At 36.5% G+C, this 18,379-nt stretch overlaps 1 protein-coding gene across 3 annotated transcripts in view; it reads left to right on the forward strand.

Annotated features, from left to right (window-relative positions):
- The first annotated feature begins 2,867 nt into the window (after positions 1-2,867).
- The window catches only part of SCN9A (sodium voltage-gated channel alpha subunit 9), a 99,340-nt gene continuing 83,828 nt past the window's right edge, over positions 2,868-18,379 (forward strand). For 2 of the 3 annotated variants that reach the window (XM_047083900.1, XM_047083902.1), the window contains exons 1-6: positions 2,868-3,125; positions 10,549-10,667; positions 11,017-11,106; positions 11,657-11,785; positions 13,281-13,372; positions 14,354-14,563. In XM_047083900.1, the coding sequence (XP_046939856.1) occupies positions 2,868-3,125; positions 10,549-10,667; positions 11,017-11,106; positions 11,657-11,785; positions 13,281-13,372; positions 14,354-14,563 (898 nt within the window). Of the gene's footprint in view, positions 3,126-10,548; positions 10,668-11,016; positions 11,107-11,656; positions 11,786-13,280; positions 13,373-13,489; positions 13,582-14,353; positions 14,564-18,379 lie in introns of all 3 variants that reach the window. The other variant, XM_047083901.1, reaches the window with a different exon arrangement.

Raw genomic sequence — 18,379 nt, forward strand, 5'->3', positions numbered from 1 at the left:
GGCTTGAACTCATGACACTGAGATCAAGACCTGAGCTGAGATCAAGAGTCAGTTGCCTAACTGACTGACCCAGCCCGGAGCCCCTAAAAATTCTAATTCTTTAAATACCACTCAATTTTTCATTATATTTTCATTTTTTATTTACTGAAACCCTGACTGTTAGGCTTTTAGATTTATTATAATTTTTAAATATTATGCAAACATTGCAGTAAACATCTTCACAGATGGGACATCTGAGACTATTGCTTTTGGATAAATCTTAGAAGGGAGGTTATTTGGCAATAAAAATGAATTAACATATTTAAGGCCTTTGATGGATATTGCAAAATTCTCCTCTAAAAGTTTGTACACATTATTTATTCCCATCATCCAGATGGGAGGCAGTGACTTCCTCTATACCCTCCAAACTAGAGGATGATGATGGAATCTGATCTGGTTGTAAACAGATGCTTAGTATCTTTCTTCACTTTATCCTGTCCAGGAAAATACCTTCCATGCATGGTACCAGTGACATGAATCACCCACCAGCCCTGCTGTCTGTATATAGTTTAGTGAATCAGAATATGTATGTTGAGGGTGTTCATGAATAGAGTGTGAGGGGAAGAGAAAGAAGGGAAAAAGAAATAGGGAGAGTAGAACTGGGGATTGGACATCTGAGTTCATGACATCTACTTACTTACTGTCAAATAATTCCCGAAAGAGGTGACATTTCCAGTTGAATGTAGGGAGTACAAAAATGTCAGTTCTCCAGATATCTTTTCTCCAAGAAACAGGTATGTGTACGTTAAAGGTAATCTTCCCCTCACCTGTATGATTTACAAAAGTGTTGAAGAATCTCCTAAACCCAAGTGGAAACTGCACTCACTGCCTTATTTCTCAGATTGATGTTGGTGCCAGTTTCTAACAGGCTACCAAAGTCTCTTTTAAAATACATAGACTTCTGGTAAGGATTTTCTTATACTGTGCCCAAATAACTGAGGGGAAAAGTCACCGATTGTGTTCTACACATAATTGAAGTTCATTTTGTTTGATATGGAAATAGAGTCCTGGAAAAGAACAATTTTAGCTTCTCCCACTTCTTTTCTGAATCTATATTATCTGTGTTCTCACTACTGTGATTTGCTAGATTTTTGTATTTAGCACTGGTAAATAAAAGAACAGATCATGGCTTCTCTTAGGTCACCCTCCCTCTGGCTTTGGTGATATTCCTTACTATATACAGCTTCTCAAGTTGTTCACAATGGGCCGATGTATTAGAAGTTGGTGTGTCCCAATTCTCAGGCAAACCTAATGCAAGAAGAAGAAGAAGAAGAAGAAGAAGAAGAAGAAGAAGAAGAAGAAGAAAGAAAGAAAGAAAAAAAAGAAGAGACTCATTTTTTTTTTAATGGAGAAGTTACAAAATTACCCTGACTCACTGGAATAATGAGTTTGTTATTTTCAAAATAAGAACTGTTATTTTTATGCTTTTTTTATTTAGAACATCTCAAAGTAATAATATATAGAAACTTGACTTTTTTATTTTGTATTTTTCTTTTCTGTAGGTGTTGTAATGTTTTGTATACACATATAAATTATTTAGGGAAGTCATAGTTTGAATGCATCTCATAGGGTGTTTTTTGTTTTGTTTTGTTTTGTTTACTTTTTTTTTTAATTTTTTTTTTCAACGTTTATTTATTTTTGGGACAGAGAGAGACAGAGCATGAACGGGGGAGGGGCAGAGAGAGAGGGAGACACAGAATCGGAAACAGGCTCCAGGCTCTGAGCCATCAGCGCAGAGCCTGACGCGGGGCTCGAACTCACGGACTGCGAGATCGTGACCTGGCTGAAGTCGGACGCTTAACCGACTGCGCCACCCAGGCGCCCCGTTGTTTACTTTTTAAATTAATTCTGTCACAAATATTTTCTGAATCTCTTTTCTTTCTTCTTCCTAAAACATTTCTCCAAATTGTTTTTAATTCAAAATGAAAAAAAATATTTTTTTTCTGATTTGTAAATGGGTATGTAATTGTGAGAAAATATAAATATGCAAAATAGAATAAAACAATGTTTCCACCACATCATTTCACAGAAATGAGTTTCCCTATGACAGAGAAGCAGAGGTTGTATGTTATGAGATTAAGACAGAAGAGAATCAGGTGATCAGAGAGGCAAGAGGAGAATCTGGAGAGTCGTACTCTCAGAAGCACTGTTGTGGGACGCCTGGGTGGCTCAGCTGGTTGAGCGTCTGCCTCTTGATTTTGGCTCAGGTCATGATCTCATGGTTCATGAGTTCAAGCCCCATGTCTGGCTCCGTGCTGACAGTGTGGAGTCTGCTTGGTATTCTCTCTCTCCCTCCCTCTCTGCCCTCCCCTGCTCTCTTTCTGTCGCTCAAAATAAGTAAAATAAACTATAAAAAAATAAAGAAGCACTGTCATAAAGAAATTTAAATAAGGAAGGTTGATTCAATAGCACTAAAACTAAATACAGATGAAAAGTAAATAGTTTTTTTTTCCATTAAATTGTCACTTTTTTATTTTAGAAGCTGGGAAGTATTAAAATCAAATTTATTTTTACATGTTAGAATTTATTTTTTAAAGTTATAATCTATAAACCTTTATTTTTTAATATGAAATTTATTGTCTAAGATCAAATTTTTAAATAAAGATGGTTAGATAGCATGGAAAATAAGTCTTGCACATAGTAATCACTTAATGTTAATTCAACATAATAATTCTGTGAACACATTACTTCTTGTAGTTGAAACCAAAAATCCGTTTTTTATTTTTTGTAATGTGCCATATCTTGCTAGCAAACACCTATCTCTTTGTTTCCACTTAGGCCTCTTATGTAAGGAGCTGAAGGGGAAATAAAATATACAGGATGAAAAGATGGCAACGTTGCCTCCCCCAGGACCTCAGAGTTTTGTCTACTTCACAAGACAGTCTCTTGCCCTCATTGAACAACGTATTGCTGAAGGAAAAACAAAGGAACCCAAAGAAGAAAAGAAAGATGATGATGAAGAAGGCCCAAGGCCAAGCAGTGACCTGGAAGCTGGCAAACAGCTGCCCTTCATCTACGGGGACATCCCACCAGGCATGGTGTCAGAGCCCCTGGAGGACCTCGACCCCTACTATGCAGACAAAAAGGTGAGTTTATTGGGACCTCAGTAGTGCAGTCTCTGCACTACTCTGTTGGCTTCTTTTGTACAGAGAGATACTTCAAAGTTTTTTAAATGTTTATTTATTTTTGAGAGAGAGACAGAGACAGAGCCTGAGCCAGGGAGGGTCAGAGAGAGAGGGAGACACAGAATCTGAAGCAGGCTCCCTGCTCTGAGCTGTCAGCACAGAACCTGATGTGGGGCTCGAACTCATGAACTGCGAGATCATGACTTGAGCCAAAGTCAGACACTTGACTGGCTGAGCCACCCAGACATCCCTGTACAGAGAGATATTTTAAATTGAGAGTAAGTGGAATTTAGTGAAAAACCAGATAATGACAAAAATGTTCAGTTACATATGTATGTGGGATATTCAGAATTTGTACTCTTAATTTTTCATCCAAACTGGTTCTGTCACTGACACATTATTTTGATATCCTTAATCTTTTAAAATATTCAGTACCATGTTCTGCCTTTTGGGACATGACATAGATGCATACCTGTAGGAATGGAATTATTGTCAGTTGAGAACTAAGACCTCGGGGTATGTCCAGAATGCGTTCGCATGCAGGTGCCAGCTGAATTTATGGGGATATGTAAGATCATTCAACTAATAATGGGAGTTTAGACTTCTGCTCCATTTAGGGTGTTGAAAAACGGGGTCTGAGATAGAGAAGTGGGACATAAATCAGAAAATGTTTCTATTGTTCAAAAAAAGAAGGGCAGTGGGGCTCCTGGGTGGCTCAGTCAGTTAAGAGTCCGACTTCAGCTCAGGTCATGATCTCATGGTTTGTGGGTTCGAGTCCCGCATCGGGCTCTGTGCTGACAGCTCAGAGCCTGCAGCCTCCTTCGGATTCTGTGTCTCCCTCTCTCTCTGCCCCTCCCCCACTCACACTCTGTCTCTCGCTCCTTCGAAAATAAATAAACATTAAAAAAAATTAATAAAATTTAAAAAAAAAGAAGGGGAGGGAGTATCTCACAAAATTACTCAGAAAGTTGAGGATAAAGAAAGGCGATTGGAATGAACAAAGAGGGTGAGCTGGTAAGCTTTTTGCAAGCAGTTTGTGTTCAGGGGTGGGAAGGAAAGCAAGAAGGTGGTGGAGAGCAAATAAAAAGAGGAAGTGGAGAGCAGTACATTCATGCTGAAAAATCTGAAAAATTTTCTGCCAGAAAGGCAGAATTTATTGAGGCTCCAAATAAATTGAAAACTTTTTTAATATAGGATAGAAATAGCACCTTGAAAGTAAAAAAAAATAGTAATAATCCTCAGAGAGAAAAATACAGAAGGTTGGAATCATGTAGCTAGTTGCAGATGTTAATAGACAAGGTACAAGCTAAGGCCAGATTGTATTTGCATGAGAAAAGTGGAGAGAAGGGGCGCCTGGGTGGCTCAGTCCATTAAGTGTCCAACTCTTGATTTCACCTCTGGTCCCGATCTCACAGTTCATGAGTTCAAGCCCTGCATCAGGCTCTGTGCTGACAACATGGAGTCTACTTGGGATTCTCTCTCTCCCTCTCTCCCTGCCCCTCCCTTGCTTGCATGTGGGTTCTCTCTCGCTCTCTCTCTCTCTAAATAACCAAATGAACTTAAAAAAAAAAAGATGGAGACAAGTCTTACTGAGACTTGAGGGGCAAATAGAGGTTGGATTTAAGAGTCCTGATACATTGAAGTAAATGCAGGCACATCAGAGGAAATGCGTGTTACATGATGCCAATATTTTCCACACCACAGGAATGGAAATTGTCCTCTGAAAGTCAAATGTTGAAAGTAACAGAACTGAGAAGGTGTTTTCACTTTAGGGAAATGGGAGAGAGTTTGAAACACCTGCTGTAAAGCTTATTCTGTTGAGAAAGTGAGAAGTACAGCTTTCCTGACACAGTAGTGGACACAATCAGGTTGAAGTTAAAGTTGACTAAGAGGAAACTCTAAAGGATTAGATTGGCAGTTCTGTAACTCTCCAACATTGCTTTGCCATATAGCACCTGTAGACTTTGAAAGGTCAAGAAAGACAAAATAAAGCCCATTTTAAAAAATAGTTTAAGATATAAATGAAAGGGAATATTTCCTGATAAGACATCTAGCAAATAAAGTAAAATAGAGAACATATTTGAAATAACCTGAGAAATATAAAATATGATCAGGTTACATTTTGATAGTAGAAACCCATCTGCCTCAGTGGTAGTTACTATGAACAGCAGTACCTAACACTTGCTTCACATCACAACAGGCTGGCAGCACAGCATTAAAAACCAGAATACCTGAGAAGCCCTTGAAATACTATATAGCATTCTAATTAATCAGTCAGTATTCTGACACAGCAAGGAAGAATGCTAACATAGATTAAGGATTGCTGTGTCAGGCACTAGACTTTTTATGTAAATTAGCATACATATTTATCATAACCTGGTGAGATAGGAAGAAATACCCTGTTTTTATTTATTTTTTTAAGTTTATTTATTTACTTTGAGAGAGAGAGAGGGAGGGAGAGAGAGTGTGAGCTGGGGAGGGGCAGAGAGAGAGAGGGAGAGGGAGAATCTCAAGTAGGCTCTGTGCTGATGTGGGGATTGATCTCATGAACTGTGAGATCATGACTTGGGCAGAAATCAGGTCGGAGGCTTAACTAACTGAGCCACCCAGGTGCACTTACCCCACCCCTCTTTTTTTTTTCTTTTTTTTGGTAATATCCTATTTTTATTTTATTTTATTATTTTTAAATTTATTTATTTATTTATTTATTTATTTATTTATTTATTTATATAATTTTCATCAAAATTAGTTAGCATATGGTACAACAATGATTTCAGGAGTAGATTCCTTAAGCCCCTTCCCCATTTAGCCCATCCCCCCTCCCACAACCCCTCCAGCAAACCTCTGTTTGTTCTCCATTTTTAAGAGTCTCTTATGTTTTGTCTCCCTCCCTGTTTTTCTTATTTTTGCTTCCCTTTCCTTATGTTTATCTGTTTTGTCTCTTAAAGTCCTCATATGAGTGAAGTCATATGATATTTGTCTTTCTCTGACTAATTTCACTTAGCATAATAGCCTCTAGTTCCATCTATGTAGTTGCAAATGGCAAGATTTCATTCTTTTTGATTGCTGAGTAATACTCCACTGTGTGTGTGTGTGTGTGTGTGTGTGTGTGTGTGTGTGTGTATACCACATCATATATATATATATATATATACACCACATCTTCTTTATCCATTCATCCATCGATGGACATTTGGGCTCTTTCCGTACTTTGGCTATTGTTGATAGTGCTGCTATAAACATTGGGGTGCATGTGTCCCTTCGAAACAGCATACCTGTATCCCTTGGATAAATGCCTCGTAGTGCAATGCTGGGTCACAGGGTACTTCTATTTTTAATTTTTTGAGGAACATCCATACTGCTTTCCAGAGTGGCTGCACCAGTTTGCATTCCCACCAGCGGTGCAATAGAGATCCTCTTTCTCTGCATCCTCGCCAGCATCTATTGTTGCCTGGGTTGTTAAAGTTAGCCATTCTGACAGGTGTGAGGTGTGTAATACCCTATTTTTAGATGAGTCAAAGGGCTTGGGGAAATTAAGCAATGTGCAAAATGTTACCCCCCAGTAAGTTGTAGATTTTTAAAATTCAATTTGGTTTGTCCCGCTACTGAGATATTCTATTATACCACATCTCTTAATATAGTCTAGTTTCTGTTGTATAGCAACCACTATGGTAACAACTTCACAAAAGCAAATTAAATAATGATGAGTAAATAAGACAGGCAAAATAAAAAGTACTTTCTCATTTTACTTATTACTTCATCCTGAAAAATTCCTGGCTCAGAATGGATACCTACTAAATTTCCCATTTCCAAAGGGGGTCTGGATGTTACTTAACCAGCCACCTCTTAAGGAGGAAAGGAATCTTTCCGGAATAATCCCCAAGGCATAGACATACACTAATACTGCCTTAAAGTAATTTGGGAGGTATGGGAAAATGTTTGCATTTGAATGGAGGATTATAGGCCTATTAACTAATGGAATGATGTTGGCTGTGATAGACTAATTTAATAGAGAACATTTAGGATGGGACTCCATCTCTTTGCCTTGGCCCCAATTCCTTTCAAATAATATAACACCAGCCACATCAAAAGCCTAACCCACATTTCCATCAGTATAGTTGAGTTGAACTAGGTCAGACAAAGCAATCTATTTTTCATGGTTCTCTATTCTTGATGTGGTTACAAAGATCTAAAGGGATAACCAAGTCTTCTTATTTTCTTTTGGTTTGGAGCTTTAGATTATCAATTTTTTTGTGTCTAGCTTTTCAAACATTTCTTGATAAAAGTAGTTTTGACTTTTGCTTGTAAACTTAGAGTTGCTTGCAACTTTGTGGATTGATTCCTCCATGTTTCAAGTTATGCACACTAAGAGACAAAACTTTTATTTCTGCTACATCATAATTATTACTAGTATTAAAAATCTTAATGACCCCTGGGGGTCAAATCTTAATGACCGCCTGGGTGGCCCAGTCGGTTAAATGTCCGACTTCAGCACAGGTCATGATCTCACGGTTCATGAGTTTGAGCCCTGCATCAGGATCTCTGCTGTCAGCACAGAGAGCTCACTTCAGATCCTGTGTCCCCCTCTCTCTCTGCCCCTCCCTGCTCACATACTTTCTCTCTCTTAAAAATAAACATTTAAAAAATATATCTTCACTCTTAAAAACTGAGAATAAACTGAGGGTTGATGGGGGGTGGGAAGGAGGGGAAAGTGGGTGATGGCATTGAGGAGGCACCTGTTGGGGTGAGCACTGGGTGTTGTATGGAAACCAATTTGACAATAAATTTCGTATTAAAAGAAGGAAAGAAAGAAAGAAAGAAAGAAAGAAAGAAAGAAAGAAAGAAAGAATAAAAAATATATCTTAATGACCCCTAATTTGACTTTGGCCCAGACTTTAATTTGTATTTGAGTGTAAATCAATGCTTTGTTAAAACAAAGAACACTTGATAAATTAATGATAGAAGTTAGGGCTTCATTTTTTATGTGATGAATGTATAAGTGCTTTTTAATAGTGTTATGCAGTGCTTTTATTATAAGTGAAACTTTGTGTCTTTAAGAAAGAATAAATTACTAATTACCCTGTGCTATGGGTATTAAGAGGACAGGTACAATGGCCTACTGTGCTTTATATGTTACCTATAATTTAAGCAGCTGCTACCAATATTGACTAAGAATTTACAATGTGCCAGAAACTTAAAAGCTTTAAGTTAAATCTTAAATCTTGATACACTGTGCTTTTTAGAAGGCACTAAGTGCTGGCTCTCAAGTTGTTAAATGGTGGATCTGGTATTTAGAATCACATCTGTCCAAACCAAACATATGCTCTTTGGGTACCATATTTATCTAATTTTATGTTCAACAAACTCTTAAATAAATGGGCAAAATTAAAAGAATTTATTCAGACTTTGATATCTATGCATTTCATAGTAGGATTTTGGAATTTACTAAAGGGACCTATACTGACCCCCCACATTTCATAGGCTTACCTATTTTTCCTGCCTATAACTAATTCCTGTGTGTGTGTAAACCCAGATATTCCTAGAGAAATTCTTGAAGTGAATAAACATTGGGAATTTAAATTTAAAAATAGCAAATGAATTGTTTTTTGTAAACATGTCAAGCACAAGGTAACTTGATCTGGCCAAATCTAGACAGTAATATGATTTTCACATTAGCTCAACTGATGTCTGATTCAGGAAGTCTCCCTGATAATTCTCACCTGTGTGTGACCATGTCTCTTTCATACTGTCACACTCCTCCATTTGTATTTCTCTGTATTATACCTGTCACATCTTGCCTTGTATTTGAGTTACTGTGTATGCATCACTTTTCTAGGAAGTTTCTTGAATGCAAGACTCATGTCTCATTTATGTTCAAATGCCTTTCATCGCCTCATATGCCATAGTTGTTCACTACACAATTGCAGAGTATAATGAATGAATTCTAAAAAGCACAGTGTATCAAGAGTTAAGAAAACAGTGGTTGTACTCAAAGGCTATATATTAATTTTAAAGCTAATTTTAAGGTAAAAGTGAATTTTATGTTAAATTGTATTTAGTCATAACCGGTGTAGTGAAAGTGACTAGGAATATAAAAAGACATCTGAAAGTAATAGATTCTGGTTCACTTTCTTGAGAACACTGCCACATACAATTAAAAAGCAAGGTACTTGAGGGGCGCCTGGGTGGCTCAGACGGTTAAGTGTCCGACTTCGGCTCAGGTCATGATCTCACGGTGAGTGAGTTCAAGCCCCGCTTGGGGCTCTGTGCTGACAGCTCAGAGCCTGGAGCCTGCTTCAGATTCTGTGTCTCCCTCTCTCTGACCCTCCCCCGTTCATGCTCTATCTCTCTCTGTCTCAAAAATAAATAGACATTAAAAAAAATTAAAAAAAAAAAGCAAGATACTTGAACTTAGGTCCCCAATTTGGTGAAATATATTTATTACCAGAAGCCCATTCATGAACTTATATAAAATTCAGATTAAACAACAACAGAAGACCAAGTCAATGTCTTCTAAATAACACAGGTAATTTGCCTATCAAACTATAGGAGAATAAGACAAAAAGTTAAAATTTGGTCTTCTTGATTTCTAAGCAAATTTCTTAGATTGTGTTAATGTTTTGTTGTTGTTGCTGTTTATTTATTTGAGTTTTAAAATTTTTAACTACATACCAAAGCTGTGGAGAATGTCACTTGTGTAATGATTACATAACACATTTCAAGAATATTTGGCTCATTTGTATTATTATTTTTTAAATTACTGTGGGTAGTAGCAAGCAAGTCCTTTAATTTGTGATCTTTTCTTTTAGCTATTATTTATATTACATCTAAAACAAGAAAATTGAACTGGGTAATAGGATTTTCTAACTCTAATATTCCTTAAATATATGAGAATATGTTTTTGAAATGACTCATATTTTAGAACACTTACTATTAGCCATGACAATAACCAACAAGTACTAAAATTCTCAAGGTGTTATGGCAAAAATCAGGGATAGCTAGTTTCTATTTTGTTTGCTTAAAATACACTGATGTGAAAGAAGGAAATTATATTCTAAATTAATTCCAGTGGCCACAACTTACTGTTACTAATTTGGGTGTTAAAAGGATATGAAAAAGAGAAGACATTGTATTTGAGGAGTTCTAGGCAACCCATGCTCATAAATGGCTCACTTCTTAATTTACTAAGAAGAAATAGAAGGAGTTCATTGGCCAATGTGATCTAAAGAGTTCAATTAATGTCAGTGGTACCAGGTTGCTTGAGTCTGATGGCAGTGTTTCTTTAATGTGAGACTACCACAGGCAGAGGTAAATTGCTGATATAAATGTGTGAGGGTGAAATTTCAGATTCTCAATTTCATGTTGTTTTCATTTTCGCCTGCAGACTTTCATCGTGTTGAACAAAGGGAAAGCAATCTTCCGTTTCAATGCCACACCTGCTTTGTACATGCTGTCTCCTTTCAGTCCCCTAAGAAGAATATCAATTAAGATTTTAGTACACTCATATCCTTTTTAAATTGTTTACTGTTAATGGTGCTTTAAAATGTAAACTTTGCTATTTTATTCAAATGTGGATTTTAGTTCTTGTGTACCAGAAAAGACTCTGATTTTAGTGTACTGATTTCAGTATAATTTGGTGTAAGTCTCTGAGAAAATTGGGAGAATGGCAATGTTAGCATTTTAGGATAAATTACTTTATATATTACTCCCTTGTTCAAAGAGATAAAAAAGTTATAAAAATCATTTAGAATTATTTTCTAGGACAAAGTTGTTAGCATTTTAACAAGTGCCATTATCAAATATTAAAAGTTCCCACTGTGGTCTTTTATCAAATTCCTTGATTCTAAGCTACTTTATTCAGCATGCTCATCATGTGCACTATTCTGACGAACTGCATATTTATGACCATGAGTAACCCTCCAGACTGGACCAAGAATGTAGAGTAAGTGGGTATAAATACATTTTAATATGGTCTCACTGTTATTTTAATCCTCTCCTTTCCCGCCAGGAAGTTACCACAGCTCTAAAAATTGTGATGTTTATCTTCCCATATTATATGGTTGTTTTTCTTTCAATTATTTTTTCCTCCTCTGTGGTATTAACCAGTTAGCAGTGGAATAGAATAATTGTTACAGTCTTTTCTAGAAGAATGAATTTATCAGATGTCCTGCCTTGTTCTTAGACATGTTATATATTTCTTATCCTTGGGTATATTTCTGATAGGAGTAATGTAGGACTTTTCCAGGCAGATCTAATACCTGTGTTCTCAGTCATTTTGAATACCTCTACTTTCTCTAAGAGTATCTAATATGGACATTTTGAGGTTTTTCTGGAAATACCTTTATTGTAGTTTATTCTAATACTTCAAGTGGATCCATAAACCAACAGCCACACTCTGATAGATGGCTTTCTTGGGTTGATCAGAAAAAAATAAAGATTTATATTGGTTCTATTCTTCTCATATTTAATATGCCATTGGGTTATTTGTCTAGGTACACTTTTACTGGAATATATACTTTTGAATCACTTGTAAAAATCCTTGCAAGAGGCTTCTGTGTAGGAGAATTCACTTTCCTTCGTGACCCATGGAACTGGCTTGATTTTGTCGTCATTGTTTTTGCGTAAGTACATTTAGTTTTTTTGAAATGGCAAACTCATGAAAATGACAGAGAGCACAGTATTCCAGTGAAAGTAAGCCTTTGGGGTCTGACTTTTCCTGCAGGTAATGGTTGCATTTAAAGGATACTGAATGAAAGGTAGTCATTCATTTGATAGGCAAATGATTAATTTTTGAGAAAGAGCATTTCCCATTCAAAAGTGTATGACATCATTAAGATTGATCATCTTCATGCTCAGCACTTGGGTGGATAGTATATGCAGTGCAAGTGAGTTCATACTTTGAAAACTGATAAAACCTATAAGAATCACAGAAAAATCTCAAGCCTTAATTGTAAAGTACTGTGCTCTTTTTATTAACCTATACTATGAAACTATTATGCTATATTAAAATACAGAAGTAAAATTTTTATAAGGGCTGTCACTGCATACTAACCCTAACTTTAGTGCATTGTGTATATATTATGTATGCCGTCACAGTTTATTTTTAAGAGGAAAATATTACATTAAAATATAATTTTAATTTATTTATACTGCTGCTCTTTCCCCAAATATATTTGCCAGAAACAGTCAGTTGTTTTTGTTTTTTTTGTTTTTTTTTTTTTGAGTCTCCAAACCTAGATACAATGTTTTTCCCTCTATCATCTTGAATTTTAAAACTAATGCGGGTTCACTGAAGGAATTTAGATAATGCAGAAGGGTCTTAAGATTTCTAGTTTCCCATTCCCTCACCCCCACCCCCACCTCCTTGTCTATCAGGCTCTCTTCTTTTATGGTCACCTGACTGCTGTAGGTGCACCCACCACCTGCTGACAAGAGTCAGCGTTGACATCAAGTCAAAAGAAGGCTGCCTTTTCTCAGGGCTCTCATTTTTTATTGAGATATAATTTATATGCCATAAAATTTACCCTTTTAAAGTATAAAATTCAGTGTTGCTTTTTTAGTATGTTCACAACATTGTACAACTGTCACTGATTTCTAATTCCAGAATATTTCCATCACCCCCAGAAGAAATCATTTCTATTCCCTTCTCCCCCTAGTCCTTGGAAACTAGGAAACTACTCATCTGTTTTTTGAGTCTATGGATTTGCCTATTCTAGACATTTCATATGAATGGAATTGTACAATTTGTGGCCTTTTGTGTCTGGCTTCTTTCAGTTAGCCTACAGTTTTCAAAATTTGCTGCTAACATTTTATAGGATATTAAATATCTATATTACCATAATGTTGAGGTCTAATGATTGAAGCATTTGATTGTTTATTTAGATATTTAAAGTATTTGAAGCCATTTTAATAATATATTTGTATTTTACTCACATAAAAGGGATTGAATCAAATCTAATCAAATTGATTCAGTTGTGTTAGGGGAAAAAAAAAAGACTTGCAGAACAATCCATTTAAATAAGCATTTCCAAATGTAGGCAATACCTTGACTTAAAGGCACGGGTAAGTATCATAGATTCTATCTAAATTCTGAATAACTCTGATTTAATTCTACAGGTATTTAACAGAATTTGTAAACCTAGGCAATGTTTCAGCTCTTCGAACTTTCAGAGTGTTGAGAGCTTTGAAAACTATTTCTGTAATTCCAGGTAAGGAGTGATTGGTGTGGAGCGTTAGGCCACTCATAACTCCAACTATTTGGGAGTTGTTCTTTGTTTGTTTGTGTGTGTGTTGTCACTGTGTTGTGTGTGAACTCCCTATTACAGATATGTGACAGAGTTTGTGGACCTGGGCAATGTCTCAGCGCTGAGAACATTCAGAGTTCTCCGAGCACTGAAAACAATTTCAGTCATTCCAGGTGAGAGTGGGGTTAAACACCGGGGCTGACTTTGATCTTTTGGAGCCAAGACAAGAATGACTTTCTCTTACACAGTTCTAATTAAATTTGATTTCTTATGTTTTTCACAATCATTATTAAAAGTCAGCCTTTGAGTTTAATCAATTGCATGGATCTTAGAGGATGAAGATGGCCATTTGGCTCACATCTCAACTTGAAATTTTCCCTCCTGAATAACAGCTCATTTTCCATTTTGTTTAGCCAGGAATGAAAATTTCAATTTGTTCTGATTGCTTTTCATACAGTTAGGAAAAGAGATTTTAAATATCAGCATGGGGGTATTGCATGACATGTTTTTTAGCTTTCCACAACAAACCATTTCTTAACTGAATATTAGCAACGTGTCACTATATGCTGCAATTCAGCCCCTTTCTTTTAATGTCATTATAGAGAGATGGTTTGTTTGACAAGCATTTACTAAATTAGCACTTTGAAAAATTATTTTTACAGGTGAATATGGATATGGCTTGAGCAACCAAATTATTCATTTTGACAATGTGGTTACTCTTTGGGCTATTTTACAATTTTTATCATTTGCTGTGATATATAAAAGCAAAATATATATAAACAGTAAATCTACCCTTTTGAGCTACTAGGCTTTTTTTGAACTAGGCTCTTTAAGGTCCTTGATTTGATATAATGCATGAATTTCTAGAAAAGCTCGTGTTTTGTTTTTATTTCTCATCCAGAGGCTTTATTTTATTATGAACACTTTTCTCCCCCCTGCATTCAGGCCTGAAGACCATTGTGGGAGCTCTGATCCAGTCTGTGAAGAAGCTCTCTGACGTCATGATCCTGACCGTGTTCTGTCTGAGCGTGTTTGCACTGATTGGGCTGCAGCTGTTCATGGGCAACCTGAAGCATAAATGTCTGCGGGATCCGCTGGAAAATAATGAAACATTAGCAAGCATCCTGGATACCCTTGAAGAAGAAGACTATAAAAGTAAGATTGTCCCTGCAGTTGTTAAGAGGTTGAAATAAGATTGTTCTCTTTCAGCCTGGGCGGCTCAGTCGGTGAAGCGTCTGACTTCAGCTGAGGTCATGATCTCAAAGTTTAGTTCATCAGAACTAGTTCTGTACAAACCATATGAGTTGGTCTGTGCACACAGTCTCAAAGTCTGCTTAATTCATGAGTATATTTTAGAATATTTTACAAAAAAGCCCAAACTGCATGTTTTCTGAACAGTTGTCCTCTAACACAGCTCCTCTTGCTGGAGCTATTGATGAATTTGGGTGAGAATGAGACCAAGCAAGTTTGTGCTTTCTGTCTAATACCTGCAGTGTGTATGTCTGATATTGCCCATATGAACCCATAAACCTTACTGGATAATTGGATCCAGAGGTGGGGGGTTTGGGGAGGAAATCAAGACACCTTCCAAGTGTATGTAGCTTTGACAGAATGAGATCAGAGAGTAAAGGTCAAGATTCTCCTTGGATTATGAAGAGTACATATCATTTTTTTTCTTTACTAAATGTGTATTCTCCCACTCACTGGGGAAGATAAAAGCAAATAAAACCTAGCTAATATAGTAAAAGGATGTAAATAAAGAAAACAGAAAAAATTACTGAAGCCTAAAATGAAAAAAAATGAAGGTTTTGAAGTAAAATATTGAATGTATAATTCTTTACTACCAATGTTTGGTGAGGAATTTAGCATGTTTTCCCTTCCTTTTTATTTTTACTTATTTTTTCAGTTTCTGATTTTGATTAATATGATCTTAAATGTTATTTTCAATTTCCAAAGAATATCTAAGTTATATACCATAAAAGTAACATATCTTATGGATAATTGTTGACATTTACAATTAACAATCAGTTTACAACACTTACTTAAACTTAACTGTTTTTTCCTCGGATCACTGCCAGTTCTTTTATTTTGAATCGTGGTCCTATTTTTGAGTTTGTAATCTGAATGACTTTTTTAACCTCTGGCATTATTACTTCAAGCAATATTTTTCAAAATGAGTAGGAAGAGCCTTGAATTTTGCAGTGTATCTTCATATTGCATTTATTACAAATGAGTGAAATAACATCTTAGTGAACAATGGAATTTTATACCAAAACCTTCTCCCCTAATTCTATACATTATTCTTTATTTTCTTCTGAAATAGAGTTTTAGGGAGAAAATGTTTGTGTCTGGTCTGAATTCGGTTTCCTCACTTGTTCTCTGTGTCATAGAAGCCAGGTCTCACTGCAGTATTTATTTGGATATTTATGTAACAGCATGTGTTTATTAAGTGCCCCCTAAGCTAAGCATTGTGCAACTTTCTGGCACAGAAATAAGCTCTCCTTTCACAGAGCTTATATTCTAGTGGGAATGAAAAACTAAAGGAAGGCAACAGACAAATAAAAAATATTGCACGTTATAATAAAAGCAATGCAAAGCAAATAAATCTCAGGGGCTGAGATACCAACTAAATGAGAAGACCTTTCTGAGGAGATGGCATTTAAGTTACCAAAGTGAAGATCTAAAGGACAATGAGAAGCCATAAAATAGTGTAAGTTTTGGTGAGAGTGTGTGTATGGGAGCTACTACTTGAGTTAGAAAGAATAGCATGTAGGAAGGTCCTGAAACAAGAAAGAGTATTATGTGTTTAAAGAATGGAAGAGCATCAGTATGGTTAGATTTTAGCAAAATGGGGATAGAATAGCAACAGATAGAGTGAGAGAAAAAGGCAGGGGTCAAAGCACGAAGGATGTTTTAGCCCATTGGAAAGGAGTTTGGTTTCATTTTAAATGCAGTGGTTTCAATCATTTTGTTTGCCATCTGGAGTACTGATTAGGCAAACGGGAGGTGGTAGTCTAGAATAAGGAAAACCATTTAGGATGTTTCTGTCATTATGAAAGAGAAGATTGTGGCTCCATCTAGAGTGGTGGTGGACAGTGAAGAGAAAAGGGTTATGTCAAGATAAAATCTATAGAACTTGCTGATGGATTAGAGAAGAGAAGAGGGCTTGAGGATATCTTCTAGGCTTGTGGCTACAGTAACTTTTGATGGGTGACAATGGGAAATGAAGGAAGTGTAGGCAGGATTGTAGATGGAAGTTGTTACTAACCAGTTAAAGTTGAGATGACACTGATACATGCAAGTGTAGAAAAAAGTAGGCAATAGGGATTTAAGCATGGAGATCAGAGGAACCTCCTGCTTTGGAGATAAATACACTTTGAAATAATCATCAAACAGAAAGGATACATACATGCATACACACATCCTTCTGAAAAACTCTGATGTTTATAAGCAGGTTAAGAAAGGGCAACTGGATTTTTCATGCAAATTTGGTGAACTCCAAAACCCTAATATCTGGAAAGCAGGCAGAGAAGAAGACCCAGACAGGACACAGAGAAGGAGCAGCCAATAAAGTAAGAAGAAAACAAAGATGTGAAGAGTGAAGCCAAGAGAAGAAAGTTTGAGGAGAAGGAAGTACTTGTGTTGAATGATGCTGCAAGATCAAGGATTAAGAATGATGGAGATAAAAGAATATGCATTAGCTTGAACAACATAGAAACTGTCAGACTTTCATGAGAAAATTTTAGTGGAGTGGTAAGAGCAGAAGGTTGGACTTAAGGTGGTGAGAGGGGTAAATAAAATGTCAGAAAGAAGAGATGACAATATGTGTGGACAGTTCTCCCAAGAAATTTGGCTGTAATGGAAAGCAGAATAATGGAGGAGATGTCTGGTACTTTTTTAATGGCATATTTTGATAGGGATGCTCTTCTAGAGGTAGAAATGAGTGAGTAGTAAAATATAGATGAATAATTCAGGAGAGAAGGGGAGAAGTCAAGTTCTGGAGAAAGTGAAAGAGCAAAGAGAAGAGATATCTCTACCACTGAAGCAAGAGGAAAGGTGGAGGGGCAGGCTGCAGACTTATCAGAAGAGGATTAAGTCAAACCCAGTAGCTTTCATTTCCTCAGAAAGGTATGAAATGGGACCATTGGCTGGGAATGCAAATGAGAAAGAGGAAATTCTACAGAAGTTTTGAGGAGAATGCACTATATGGTCATCCTAAGGAATGGGACATGGAGTCTATTTTGAGTTGCAATTTGATACCAGAGATCATTTACTTAAAATGCAATCATTCACTTGGGTGTGAGAGTTTCCCCAATAACATTCAGCCACTTGGGCAAGTATGCAGAAGGTAGACATTAGAGTATGAGTTGGGGCAATTAGTGTGATAGACTGATAGAAATACTTAGAAGTTGAGGAAATTGTAAGAGAATGATATAATGAGTGTCTGTGGATTCAAAACTGGACAAGGAAAGAAGTGCACCCAAGAGTTGGTTGACAGGTTTTGAGAAAGTGGTGAGGTAAATGAATTGGAATTCTTGAAGAGATAAAAGAATTGCCATGGTAACGGCAGCCTACATAGAAAGCCTGAACATATTCTGAAAGTGTTTTCTGGGTCCTACAGTGAAGCCCCTTTGGAGGCGCTTTGAAAATTTGTTATCAAATAAAGAAGGCCATGTTTCAAACATACAATCTATAGATTTCCTTTGATGCCAAGCATTGTCTACTTTCATGCTCCTCAATCTTCCTTCTTGCTGCTACAGGTGAAGGAAAGGTTCGTGTGCACAGTTGGAAGCCAAATTTTCAGTAGCTATTGTACGTGAATGTTGGGATAAAGAAACCTCTATTTTCTGAATGTTTGACATTTCATAGAAAAGTTCCTGGAAAAGCCACAGTGTTGGTCTGCACTTCTACCAGGGCTTTTCCTGTCTTCATCTATGGTGCTTTCCTTGTGGGGACTTCCCAGAGTTCAGT

Source organism: Lynx rufus, unplaced genomic scaffold, assembly GCF_022079265.1.
Source record: "Lynx rufus isolate CCGP_SWC_20201006 ecotype Redwood Valley unplaced genomic scaffold, mLynRuf1.p SCAF_2, whole genome shotgun sequence".
Classification (NCBI taxonomy): Eukaryota; Metazoa; Chordata; class Mammalia; order Carnivora; family Felidae; genus Lynx; species Lynx rufus.